General features: G+C 46.7%; 1 protein-coding gene across 1 annotated transcript in view; it reads right to left on the reverse strand.

The window, feature by feature from the left end:
* Window positions 1-14,999, reverse strand: part of LOC139746372 (prohormone-1-like) — an 82,186-nt gene that overhangs the window by 15,613 nt on the left and 51,574 nt on the right. Inside the window, exon 3 of the mRNA XM_071657571.1 lies at window positions 2,579-2,593. Within this exon, the coding sequence (XP_071513672.1) occupies window positions 2,579-2,593 (15 nt within the window). The remainder of the gene's footprint in view (window positions 1-2,578; window positions 2,594-14,999) is intronic.

Consider the following 14,999-nt stretch of genomic DNA (forward strand, 5'->3'; position numbering starts at 1 on the left):
GTGCCCCCAGAGCCTGGCTAGCGGTGCCCCCCTAGAGTGAGGTAGGAGATCGGTAACCCAGGAGATTCAGTATAAACCTCCAGACTGTAAAATCTTAGGAGATAAGTTTCTTAATTAATGGTCAGAACTTTGTGAAACTCGGCGTGTTACAGCTAGTTACTGGGGCAGAGAGAGAGAGAGAGAGAGAGAGAGAGAGAGAGAGAGAGAGAGAGAGAGAGAGAATGGAGTGGGGGCAAGTTGGAAGTAATGTTAATACGTCACACACATCGCTCTCAAAAGGTTATATATATATATATATATATATATATATATATATATATATATATATATATATATATATATATATATATATGTGTGTGTGTGTGTGTGTGTGTGTGTGTGTGTGTGTGTGTGTCCAAACGTTTGGACTTCCCGCAACCTGATAAAGATGGATTCACCAGTAGATAGATGGCTGGATCGGATAGATAAACTGAGATAGTTGGACAGGTAGATAGGACGACAGACAGCCAGAGAGATAGACAGACGGACAGATAGATAAATGTAACCAGTGGGCAGGAGTGGTGTCCATGTTTTGTTCCAATACTATTCCTGGCCCATAAATCAAACTCCAATTGTGACGTTCGTGTAAAAATCTTATAATAACGCGGTTTTTTTTTTTCTTCTTAAGCCACATAATTGATAACTATAATTACCAACGTTTTGTCCAATGTTTTATTATTCTGATGACCTACATAATTAGTCCGGAAATATCAAATATGAGCAAGGATTGTTTGGCGCACTTGAGTGTTGTGGGATAATCATTTGTTTACGACATATATACGTAATGTTCTCTTCATTTCCCGGGCCATTATTGCCTTCACAGTTTCCCCGCCGGGTTTAATTAGGTAAGGTTAGGGAAGAGTATCATCTTGTTTTCCCATAACTATTCTTAGCAGATTATTACACATAACTCCATGTCTTCACAACCCGGATAAGAAAAACAACTTTGTTAAATCCGGCTGATGATAACCTTAATGTTCGTCAATATGGTGTGAGTAATAACATTCTCTTAATTTCTACCTCTCTCATACTTTCTACCTCCTTCATAATTTCTACTTCCTCATAGATTCTACCTCCCTCATAATTTCTACCTCCCTCATAATTTCTACCTCCCTCATAAAGTGATGTGTTCCTCAATAATTGCCTCCCAAAAAACCCACTTTCCTCTGATAAGAAAAGACGATAAACCCGCAAATAAAAATGGTCTGAAGGAAAGTAAATAATTACTGACCTTTTTACACGTTGTGTTGCGGGCCGCTCGACCCCGCTTACCCGAACCATGAGTGTTGCTGGGAGAGGAGGGGAGGGTGGTGAGAGGCGAGGCTGGGGGAGAGGCGAGGCTGGGGGAGAGGCGAGAGAGTGCAAGATTTACAAATGTTGTTAGACATGGGGAGAGTGGATGAGAGATGGGAGAGTGGAATATTGTGTGGAACACAAGGAACTGGAGTGAGAGTGGTGGGTCACAGAGTGAGAGTGGTGGGTCACAGAGTGAGAGTGGTGGGTCACAGAGTGAGAGTGGCGGGTCACAGAGTGAGTCAGGGTAGCGGTAAGAGTGGCAGGTGAGAGAGTGAGAGTGTCAGGCCTCGTCTCCCCCGGCCGGGGAGGATGGGGGGGGAGGGGGGGTCCCAGGCTTGACGTACACAGAAGAAAATGTGGCGCGGGTTCCCGCCGACTCCTGAAGCATATTGACGCCCCACAATTTTTCCTTCCCTCCCGCTCTACCCTGGTTAGCCCGAGGAGCAGGTCACACTTGACCTGAGGAGTAGGTCACACTTGACCCGAGCAGCAGGTCACACTTGACCCGAGGAGCAGGTCACACTTAACCTGAGGAGCAGGTCACACTTGACCCGAGGAGCGGGTCCCACTTGACCCAAGAAACAGGTGTCAACACGACCCCATGAGCAGGTCACACTTGACCAGGGGAACAGGCCCCTCTCGACGCTATGAACAGGACCTACTTGACGTGATCAGAGGTGAGCTTACCTGTGTGTGTGTGTGTGTGTGTGTGTGTGTGTGTATAAAATTGCCTATTTGAGCGGGGGGGGGGGGAGTACTCTACTCGAGGCCACACATTCACCACCCGGCCACATCCAGCCCTCCTCCACCACACATACAACATCAAGCATTGCTCCACATACATATTGGTCTCATACATTTCCTCCTTCACGTCGGGTTACGTTCTGTGGCTGTTCTCCCGCTGCATCTCTCGCAGAACAGATCACTAAGTCTTCAATGTGGCTTAATAACGTGAAGGTTGTGATCAAGTCACCCCTCACTCCTCTCTCTTGCATGGTGGGAAAGCCTTGTGACAAACCTTTCCCCATAACTTAATTTATCTTAATCATAGAACTATTTTCATTGTGTATATGTGTGTAATATATTCTTATCTTAAAGTATAAGAATTTCTGGAATAATATAGTATACATCATAACGTATATATATATATATATATATATATATATATATATATATATATATATATATATATATATATATATATATATATATAAAGGTCAAAAAATAATATAGAAATACTTACATGGTTCCCGTATGGCTGAAATGAAAGAAAAAAGAACATTGTAAGTCAAAATTCAGGCACAATACATCAATATACTCACACAATGTACTATGAGGGAGGGAAGGGTTCCCACATCATGTGTTGTACATCATGTGAAATGTGCATCAGTGTTGTACGAGTGTTCAGTGACATAACACAGCAAGAAGCAATACACAGCGCAACCTAGCACCTTGAGGATCCACCTTCTAACACAGCCAGTGGGCCGTGTTGCCTCAGCTTTGTGATATCAGCTAGAGAGATGAGATGGTATGTATATCTCTCAACACAGCCACAGCGAACGTGTGATGTGTGTGTTGCTTATAGAATATTCAGCACGCGAGCCACTGCTATACATGTGTGTGTGTGTGTGTGTGTGTGTGTGTGTGTGTGTGTGTGTGTGAATGTATCATTGTATCATTATTCAGATGTATAACACAGGTTTAACTAAACCTACTCGGGCCACCAGCCTTATGGAATCCCTAACGAAATCTTTGGGGATATGAATTCCTAAACACCTCTCTATAGACGCCCACATCCTCTGGATGTACGTAGAATTAATTTCATGGGAAGAATATATATCAGGAAGATCACAGACACAGAATATATCACTACACAGAGAGCTCGTCTATACACAAACACACAGAACATATCGCTACACAAAGAACTCGTCTATGCACAGACACACTGGCACAACTCCTCATGTTCAGCCACCGCTCAATCAACATCAATAGAATATATACAGGAAAAAAAGTTTTAATTTGAGACCGTCACATCACGCGTGACTCTGACACTCACTAACTTGCATCATTTTTCCTCTTGCTCTTCCTACGTAATATCACCAAACTTTGTAGCCATATGTAGAGAGAGACACATGACCACACGGGTCTGTGAAGGTGTGTGTAATATGTATGATTGTATATATCACTGTCTGCGTATGTATGTGTGTTTAATGTGTGTATATGTATATATATATACCTGTATATGTATCTGTGTTGACACACACACACACACACACACACACACACACACACACACACACACACACACACACACATATATATATATATATATATATATATATATATATATATATATATATATATATATATATATATATATATATATATATATATATATATATATATTCGTTTCCAGTGTGGTAATATGTGGAAACACGTCTGAGGGAAGTGTAGGCCCTGAGAAAGATTCAGACCTTGCTGGTCCCACACGTTATTACCATCTTTAAATAAAAAACGCCTCAGGCAGGCGTGACGACACAGGCAGGTGGTAATTATCAGCCGGGGACAATCACCAGACTTTAATTACCAGCCGAGCGAACACTAGAAAACAAGCAAGAAGTCATTTACAAATGCTGGACGAACACACACACACACACCATCTCTGACAATGTATTCTGACATAACTCTCTCTCTCTCTCTCTCTCTCTCTCTCTCTCTCTCTCTCTCTCTCTCTCTCTCTCTCTCTCTCTCTCTCTCTCTCTCTCTCTCTCGTAACACTTTCATTATATTCTTGACTAATAATCGAGTCACTCAAATACTGCAACAAATTATCAACATGTTGCCTCACACGAAGGTCTTATATGGTCATGGACAATATAATAATTGCTTACATTACTTGTACAAGACCTCAGGTAACACCAATATGACGAAACTATAATACTTTATGATGATGATGATGACGAAACTACAATACTTTATGATGATGATAATGACGAAAATATGATAGTTTATGATGATAATAATGACGAAAATATGATAGTTTATGATGATAATAATGCAGTGTAACACTACTGGCTCTGTCGTCACCCAGATAACACCAGTAACATAAGGGCGTAACCAGTTTCGTTCAAAGTTTTTATAAGAAATGTGAAGTTGGGAATTTCAATATCTTCTCATGTACATAATGAGGTTGAATATTCATATGACTATATACACGGAGCGAAGATGAGGTTCTTTATAACGAAGTATCTTAAAGTGCTCAAAATGTCTGTGCATGAAATATGATATGATATATATATATATATATATATATATATATATATATATATATATATATATATATATATATATATATATATATATATATATATATATATATATACATAAGGGTGGTAGCGGTCGATAACGAAGTTATTTCCGGGGGTTGAACGAGGTAACTGCTTGTTAGGCTGACCACCGTGTGTAACAAGCGTACCACCGAACTACACGGAGGGGGAAGGGGTAGGGGTGGGGGGTGGGGGGTACGCGTCAGCTGTGGATAATTAAGATCATGTGATTGGTGTTACCTGGCCAACTGCTGCTTGGAAGGAAGGTTACGAGCCCGACCTCAGGACACCTCAGGCCATCTAGAGCACAAACACAAGCACAAGCAGGAAGGAGACGCACACAACAAGCACTTGGCCAGGCACAGGAGATGCAGACGGCCCTACACCTGAGGTAAGGTGGACGTGTTTCCCTCTCTCACTGCCATCAGGTGCGTTCACCCAAGCATGAGGACCCACACCAGGAAAAACAAGCACGAAACAACAGAGACAAGGAGAACACAACACGAGGGACAGTAAAGTCAATCCTTCACAGCAACACACAAGCAGAACCAGGCACGGCAACACGTCCCTGAGCGCGGCGCAGACCCTCCACCCAGGGTGTGCCATTGTGGAGGGCAACGCTATCTTGGAAATGCTTGAGGAAGCACGGGGGCCCGAGAGGCAAGCAGACAGCTGACAGTGAGGACAGTGCGTGCTTTTGTGTTGGTAATGAGCGACGGAGGAGGAACCAGACACCCAGGGAGGAAAAAAGATGTTACAAGGAAGAGATTTAAAAAAAAATGGGAGTCATTACGAGGCAACACTGCCTCTACCTCAACCCTTTATCCAACACTGTAATTATTGAGTCCAAATTATTTACAGTTACTGCCAGACGCCAAGACAGGTTCTAATGTATGTACCGACACCTGTGGCTGAATGGAATACATTCACTTCACGTGAGTCACACAAATATACACGGTTTCCCAAACATTATTCCAGTCTTTGTTTATAAAATACCGTAATCCATTGTGTGAATTATTCCCAAGTTCGGATGAAATAATACCAGGTCAAATATTCACAAGAGCATTGCAATTATCAGGGATTATGGGTGTTCTGGTGATTGGTTGTGATAACATGGTGTGTGTTATCACATCACTGACCATCCCACACACCAACATACCTCTCCCCTCCTGACTTACATATGATTTTCAACGATATTACAATAAAGTTCCTTTTCTCGGTCAATGAACGTCATGCAATCTATATATATATATATGTGTATATATATATATATATATATATATATATATATATATATATATATATATATATATATATATATATATATATATATATATTCCTATGATTCCACGGGGAAATGAAACACGGATACTTCCCAAGTGCACTTTCGTGTAATAATCACATCATCTGAGGAGATACCAGAATGAAATATAACAGTCCTTTAATATCCAACGAAGAGACGTAGCTAGAGAGTGGGTATGTGCGACTGATGCTAATTTTTCGTCTGTTCTTGACGCTACCACACTTGTGTGTCACACACTTCGAAGGGAAATAAGAATAGATAACATTTACTTTTGACTAACTTTTCACGGAACAACTTCTTGCTTGGCGGATCACGTACGTGGCAGGTCATGATGTGACACATGGTGCTCCTGCTCATGATGGTCACATGATGCAACGACTATGTCCTGCAACAGGTGTGGTGGGCAACAGGTGTGCCGAGCAACAGGTATGGTGTTCAACAGGTGTGGTGGGCAACATGTGTGCCGAGCAACAGGTATGGTGGGCAATAGGTATGGTGGTCAACAGGTATGGTGGGCAACAGGTGTGCCGAGTAGCAGGTATGGTGTTGAACAGGTGTGGTGGGCAACAGGTGTGGTGGGCAACAGTTGTGGTGGGCAACAGGTGTGATCAGCCCACCGTGACGGCCTGAGCGCCCACCGGATACAACGCTCTCCTTTACATCATCACCCCCCCCCCCCGGCCAGTAATGGACTAACGCAGTTTGCATAACCTAACCACCGTGACCCAATTAAACTACCGGAGGTGGTTACCAGCCTGGACCAGCCGGTGCCGCCGTGGTGTACTGCTGTGCCGACGGCCAAGACCATGTTACACCTGAAGGACCAGCGGGGGTCGGGGTTCGAACGCGGGGCGCGGGTGGCGTATCCAGAAGACCCCCACGACGCCTCTGTTAACAGTGATAACGATCACGTCCGCCGTAGCGACCACTCGTAACAACGGAAGATAATCTTCAACGTTGCTGGGCTGGACTGGCCGTCTCCTGCCGTCCCCCCACGTCCCTACGTCCCGTTTTCTTCCTCTCTCCTGTGCTGCTGGTCCCCCACCCCCCCCGAGCCACAGTATCCTGGGCAATGACACAGCCAATGACAACGGCTTCCGTAACTTGCAAACTTTTCTTATTAAAGACCGCGTGACGCTGGGTCTCTCTCTCTCTCTCTCTCTCTCTCTCTCTCTCTCTCTCTCTCTCTCTCTCTCTCTCTCTCTCAAAACACCTGCAAGTTTCACGGGGGTGAAACGCTCCGCACGAAGCTGATGTTTCGCCAGGAAACAGGTGTGACACGGTTGAGAGCGACATGTGTGAGGCAGATGTTGACAGGTGTATCAGCGCCCTCTAACCTTACCTTACGTAACCTAACCTAACTACGTTATCTCCCGCTAGATCACTTTAACAACCCACCCTCCCCACCCCCACACACGTCTGTCACTGCAATCTTGTCACTGCACGCGTTACCGCTCGTAATCACATTAAGCCAACACGTTCACTGACGCCCAGACGCCCACTAAGCGTTACCTCCGGGGAGATCTTCACATCAAACCCCGGCCTGTGTGCGCAGTATATCCTGTCGTAGCCCAACACGTTGACGTAATCTAATCTTCAGCCACTCCGTCCGTCCGTAGCGAACACCAGGTGCGGGTAACAAGGGAAACACAGACCAGAATCTCCAGGTGAGACGAATCATACATGAATAACAGGTACGTAAACATATGAACATGACCGGACCATTACGGAACTGGTCGCTACCGGACTGATCCATCAAGGACGTACGGCTTACGAGCACGGAGTCAGAGTGAACAGCTTTTTTCTTTACTAAGCTACAGCTGAATTCCCAAGTATTAACAATCTACTGGTAAATTCTAACATGTTAAATGTTAAAGTAAGTCTAGTTAATCTCCAGGCATGGCTGAAAGGGAAAGCTGCATGCGCAAGGAAACGGAAATTACCAAAGGTGACGTGTGTGTGTGTGTGTGTGTGTGTGTGTGTGTGTGTTCATATGTACGCTGCCGCCTATGTGCGCCTGGGTTATGTATGGGCCGTACACATTCACACAATATTGTTAACTATCAAAGCAAGACCAGATCTTGAGTTAACTAACCCCTTGTTCAGTACGGTACGACCGCTGAGCACGACGGTACGACCCTTATGGCACGATGCTCTGGCCATTGACCTGACCCTCACAGCTCAGGTCGTCGTACCTAAGCGTCGTACCGTCGTGCTCGGGGGATGGTACTATTCTGCTTAAAGATTCGTACTGTCGTACCCACAGGTGTGTACCGTCGTACCCACAGGTGTGTACCGTCGTGCCCACAGGTGTGTACCGTTGTACCCACAGGTGTGTACCGTCGTACCCACAGGTGTGTACCGTCGTGTCCGGGTCTTTCACTCCAGTATGATCAGTCAAACGTATTTCATATTTCCTGTCTGGGTTGAGTGTGCGGACGAGAGCAAGTTTCCCCGTGCGGCAGCGTCCTCCTCACTCAACACAATCATCCAGGCCACCTTCTCGCTCTGACGCACAGGATCTTTGCCACGCGGCTAATGACGGAACACAGTCACGTTTAAAATGCTTGGGAATGTCCAGCCGGAATGGCGCGCGCGTCTGGTATTTTGGAATGTTTCGCGCGATTCAGGGGGGGGGGGGGGGGGGGTCGCACCAGGGCTGGTGACGCATTCGTTACTCGCACGTGTGTGTGTGTGTGTGTGTAATGGTCGTTAATACTTTGACAAACTTGAACACTTTCAAATCCCACGTCTAGTTAGAACGTTAAAGACACAACGGTTAGCCCAGATTTACGGAGATGTTTACATATTCACAAACAGAGAGACTGTAATAACGTCTTCTGTAAGAGTGCGATGCGCTGTACCTGTAAAATCTGTCACACTGTAACTGTAAGGTCCACGTGTGAGGCGCTGTACCTGTAGATATGACTACAGCTGTAATATCAACAACTACAAGCTGTTAACTACAACAACAACAGAGATGATGAAGATGATAAGGAAGTAACGAGAACAAGAATGATTACAGAACTGCTTCTCACAATCACAACATACCTTGTAGGTCGAAGCAGTTTTCTCGACAAACATATTCACAACGATGTACACAAGACTACATTCCCATTCCCACATCTTTATTCACAACCTTACATATGATCATAATCGCATCCCTACAACCATAATCACAACCATGTACACAAAACTCCAGTCGAATTCCTACAACCACATTCACAACCATATACACAAGACCCAAGTCGCATCCCTCCGCATCCACATTCACAACCTAACATAAAAGACGATAGTCAAATACCTACAACTTCCTCACAAGACCTCTTTCCACTTCCCTCCCGCCATATTCACAACCTCACACACAAGAACCGAGCCAAATCCTGCCGAGCGTAGCTTGGCCAAACGTTTCCAAGGTCCCCTCGGCTGCACCGAGCGAGTGTAATCTTTCGTCTTTCACTGTGCTCTCCACATGAAGGAGGATTTCCCAGGATATGCAAAGTGAAACCTGCTGATGCAGAGTCCTTCGTCAGGACAAAGCCGAAGGAAACTTAGCGTCAGGGCGAGTCCTTCTGTAGGACTCGCTCCAAAGGACGTTCACCACTTAGGAGGAGTATATACTGAAGGACACAGGGCACCGAGGATGCTGGGGAAGGACCTGTATGAGGCTATCCAGGCCATGGGCGTCGGCTGGCACGTCCAAGTGACGGATCCTTAGCTAAGGACACGTCTGGATGTGTGAGTACAGCAGGAGACGCGGTGTTACCCTCCCACACACATCCTCTGTCTTCCTACCAGGACGAAGGATGTAGCCCTTGAACACAAGGACACTTGCTGAAGCAACTCCTACACGGAAGGGCAAGGGTCCACCCATGCTTGTGCATCAACATCGACCTGAGTCCTGAAGGATCAAGGAGGCATTCATCAGCCAACTCCTCAGGGATCTGTCAAACGTTCTTCAGGGATCTGGAACAAGGTTCCTCAAGGACTACCTCAAGGATACACAACAGGAACCTGACTTTCTAACAATATTTCGACGACGCTGGTGATCAATCAAGTCTGGTGACGAGATAAATTATCTCAGGTGCTGTCAGATGCTGCCCCAAGTCTTCACCACACACACACACACACACACACACACACACACACACTATTTCCAGTTCGTCATAAGTACGTCACTTCTGAATTTCCTGGACGTCTTCATCCATGACATCTCATACCAAAGCCATATCTCTTATCAGAGATAACGAATCTTCCTTGGGTGAACACAGACTAAAGCGTCACCAGCTACAGACGCTTAAGCTTGTATTTCAGCAAGACTGTAAGCTGAAGGTGCGACTTCAGGTGTGTCCAGAAGAAGATAGTACAGCGTGTGTGTGGTAATACGTCTGGCGGTCATGACCTTCCGACACATCAGGTCAACTACTGGCAGGAGTGGTTCTCGATGCTTCATCTACACCTGAGGCACAGCACTGTCATCTGGCATGATGACCCTGACGCCAGGTCATCCAACTGTCCTGACCCACATGTGAGTAACCTGGGTCACTCACAGAGCTTCTCTTCCTCACTCACTCTCATCCTATATCTAAATGAAAGTTCCATATCCTGAGTGAAATATATAGACATCATATACATTTATTTATGTCCAGGAGAATCAATGGCTTGCTAGACAGTCAGGTATTGATGATAGAATGAACCACGAATGTAACACGACGACGACAGGAACACGACACGTCCTAACCATGATGAACTCTCAGTCACAGAGATCCATCATATACCCCCCCCCATCCCCCCCCGTCCTCCCCAGTAACACTGTCTAATCACCGGGTCATTATGTAATTCCAGATCTGCTTGTAAGAATCACACCCATCATTAGTCACCAAATTACGGGTCATTATCGTATATCAACGTTCAAATCACCGCGTTATTATAATCTTACATACATAAATTACACAAGTACTGATTCCAGTGCCAACTTGTCCTTGCCAACACGTTACCACTACCAACAACACGCTACCTCTTTTAACAAACGTCTGTGAGACAAATTAGAAATATCTTAATCCACCATCATCATTAACACAGTTTCATAACTTTCCTTATACAACGCTATCTTACTATCTTATAACACTAATTAACTATCTTACAACACTGTCACTATCTTATAACACTATCTATCGTATTACACTATGTAACTATCTCATAACAATGTCTATCTTATAACACTAATTATCTTATCTTCAAAACTCTGCCTTATCTTTCATATGGTCAAATAAGATACACAAAACTGTCACAAGACGTCACTGTACCACAAACGTAACAAAGTACTTCACTTCTGCACCACACTGTACCACACTGTACCGCACCACCGTAACACACTGCTTCACTACAGTATACCACAGAACACCACACCGTCCAATAGTGGGAATATTGTAACAATTGTTCTTACTATTACCTATTACGCCGAGGGGGTCCTCCTGGTGCGTAGATGTGGCATGAGCTATGACGCAGCTGGGGCCGAGTGTCGCTACCATCATCATCATCATACCATGTCAAGCTCACAGTACACCTCAATCACCACATGGCTCATGACAAGGCTAAGCCACTCCCCTCCCCTCCCCGGCACCTGCACCAAGCCAGAGCTGCTGAGGTTGTGAATAATTGATGAATAATCGTGCATGATTATATTGACGGACAGTAAACAGCAGGCAGGCGTCTTGCATGACGGCCTCGCCCATAACATGACACTTGATTGCTCTACACTGGACAGTATAAGGCTATAGGAGCATAGATATAGCAATATAGCTATAGCAGCACAGGTATGGCGGTATAGGTATAGCAGTATAGGTATAGCAATATAGGGACAGCAGCATAGGAATAGCAGCATAGCTATGGCAGCATAGCTATGGCAGCATAGCGACACATAACCTAACAATATCTCCCTTGATGAATTCAACAAGAGGAAGCCATACCTTCAGTGATACAGTATCTTTTTTTTTCATTTTGAAGACTTGCATGACGGTGGTCACAATAATTCGCCTCCGGACAGACCCTGGTAGGGTCCCGGTTCGAGTTCTGGCCCCGGGTCTGAGCCCATGACGGTTGACCCGGCTACAAGTGGGCTTTAACTGGCCACAGATCTCACCCAGATGGCGTGGTGAGCGAAGAATGCAAATGCGGCAGCGATTTGCACATATTACTGGCGGGAAAATGTTCCAGCGCGGCCGTGATGTGTGAGTAATGTTGTGATAAAGGCAAGGGCAGAGGCCATGGCCATAATTAGGGCCACAGCTGCTGCTGTTGTGTGGCCACAGGACAGTACAGCAGGAACGTCTTGATTGGCTCCATTGTTTCGTCAACCCTCAGTCCTTGCTTGCATGGGGGGGGGGACAGCCAGTCCCCAGCAGGGTCGGGATGGGACAGCCAGCCCCCAGCAGGGTCGGGATGGGACAGCCAGCCCCCAGCAGGGTTGGCATGGGACAGCCAGTCCCCAGCAGGGTTGGGATGGGACAGCCAGTCCCCAGCAGGGTCGGGATGGGACAGCCAGTCCCCAGCAGGGTCGGGATGGGACAGCCAGTCCCCAGCAGGGTCGGGATGGGATCGTCATACATGTGTCTCCTCACTCCTGACGTTATCAGAGATCATTATCAAACGTCGGAATAATAACTGTACGCCCATCTCGACAGCCAGTGACACCTGCAGGCTACATACATACTTGCTTAATACATATCACTACATATAATGTTGTCCACGTTTCCCACGCTACAGCGGAGCGGCGCCTTACTGTCTTGCACTACTTGGAGGGTGTAATGAGCCTGGAACTGATGAAGGACATCACCAGGGTTCCGCCTGTCTTAACTCACACATAAACGAAACAAAATAGATTAATCGATGAACGAATCATGCCATGACTGCATGAAGACCAGATGAAAGGGCCCAAGTCAGTAATTAGAAGAGGTAAATACAAACCCCCGGGGCTAATTTTAATTAAGTGAAAGTCCGGCTCATTTATTTAAAAATAACCACCCTTAGGTGGTAAGGGTTAGGTACACGTACGATGAACAGCCAACCACCCAAACAGCAAGCCAGATCACCCACCAAAAACCAGCCAGACACCAAAGATTTAAACCCCACACCCAAGCACCAAGACCAGGAAAACGCAAGCCAGAACAGCCACAAAAGCAAGCCAAAACACCAAGCCAAACAGCAGCCAGACACGCCCAAAACCAGAGAAAACGCCCACCAGGAGAGCCGTTTTATTTTGGTTCCCTTTAATACACCAGCCCTTTGGACGGTAAAAGACCAAAAGGGGGGACCAGATTTTAGGCGAGGTGCCGAGTCAGGTTTAGGGGGGAGTGGCCGGAGACCTTTGGTCAAAAAAGGCCGAGTGGCCAGACCGGGCAGGTTTTCAGGGGCCGAGGGCCGACTCGGTTTTTAGGGCCCATTTGGGGCCGACGTCACCCTTGGGCAGAGAGACCTTAGAGTACACGGAAACTTTTTACACGTAAAAAACTTTAGTCGACGTAAACCTTTTACAAGTTGAGCAGGGAAAAGCCTTGAGCAACCCCACCTTGAGTTTTCAAGCAAGCCGGCCCAGGGTTTAACCAAGCCTTTCCCCTGCCAGCACGGGTTTTAAACCTTGGCACGGGCGGGTTTTAAACCTTGGGGCCGCCCCCGGGCCCTTTAAATGCCTTGGGGCCCCACGGGTTTAAAATCGGCCGACTTTGGGAAACCTAAGCCTTGGGGCGCCCAAGGGTTTTAAAGCCTCGGCCAGACCGGGTTTAAACCTCGTTTGGGCGGACGGGTTTAAATGCCTTGAGCCGGAACGGGTTAAAGCCTCGTTGGGCCCACGGGGTTTAAAGGCCCCTTAGCCGGGCGGGGTTTAAAGCGACGTACGACCTTTGAGTACGACGCTACGACCTTTGAGTACGACGCTACGACCTTTGAGCACGACGCTACGACCTTTGAGCACGACGGTACGACCTTAGAGTACGACGCTACGACCTTTGAGTACGACGCTACGACCTTTGAGTACGACGCTACGACCTTAGAGTACGACGCTACGACCTTAGAGTACGACGCTACGACCTTTGAGTACGACGCTACGACCTTTGAGTACGACGCTACGACCTTTGAGTACGACGCTACGACCTTTGAGTACGACGCTACGACCTTTGAGCACGACGCTACGACCCTTGAGCACGACGGTACGACCTTAGAGTACGACGCTACGACCTTGAGTACGACGCTACGACCTTTGAGTACGACGCTACGACCTTAGAGTACGACGCTACGACCTTAGAGTACGACGCTACGACCTTTGAGTACGACGCTACGACCTTTGAGTACGACGCTACGACCTTTGAGTACGACGCTACGACCTTTGAGCACGACGCTACGACCTTTGAGTCTACGACGACTTACGACCCTTTGAGTACGACGCTACGACCTTTGAGTACGACGCTACGACCTTTGAGTACGACGCTACGACCTTTGAGTACGACGCTACGACCTTTGAGTACGACGCTACGACCTTAGAGTACGACGCTACGACCCTTGAGCACGACGCTACGACCTTAGAGTACGACGCTACGACCTTAGAGTACGACGGTACGACCCTTGAGCACGACGTTACGACTCTTGAGTACGACGGTACGACCCTTGAGCACGACGTTACGACTCTTGAGTACGACGGTACGACCCTTGAGTACGACAGTACGACCCTTGAGCACGACGTTACGACTCTTGAGTACGACGGTACGACCCTTGAGCACGACGGCACGACTCTTGAGTACGACGGTACGACCCTTGAGCACGACGGTACGATCCTTTAGGACGACGGTACGACCCTTGAGCACGACGGCACGACCCTTGAACATGATCGTACGACCATGGCTCGACCTCTTTCAGTACGGTAAGGTACGCAAGGTTAGAACCACGCCAGGAAGGCGCGGCAACCACGTCAGGACCCCCCCTCCCTCCCCCGCGGCCACACACGACAGGTGCGACACATGAACAAGACGACAAAAGTCCAGTGA

This window comes from Panulirus ornatus, chromosome 64 (assembly GCF_036320965.1).
Source record: "Panulirus ornatus isolate Po-2019 chromosome 64, ASM3632096v1, whole genome shotgun sequence".
In the NCBI taxonomy this organism is placed as follows: domain Eukaryota; kingdom Metazoa; phylum Arthropoda; class Malacostraca; order Decapoda; family Palinuridae; genus Panulirus; species Panulirus ornatus.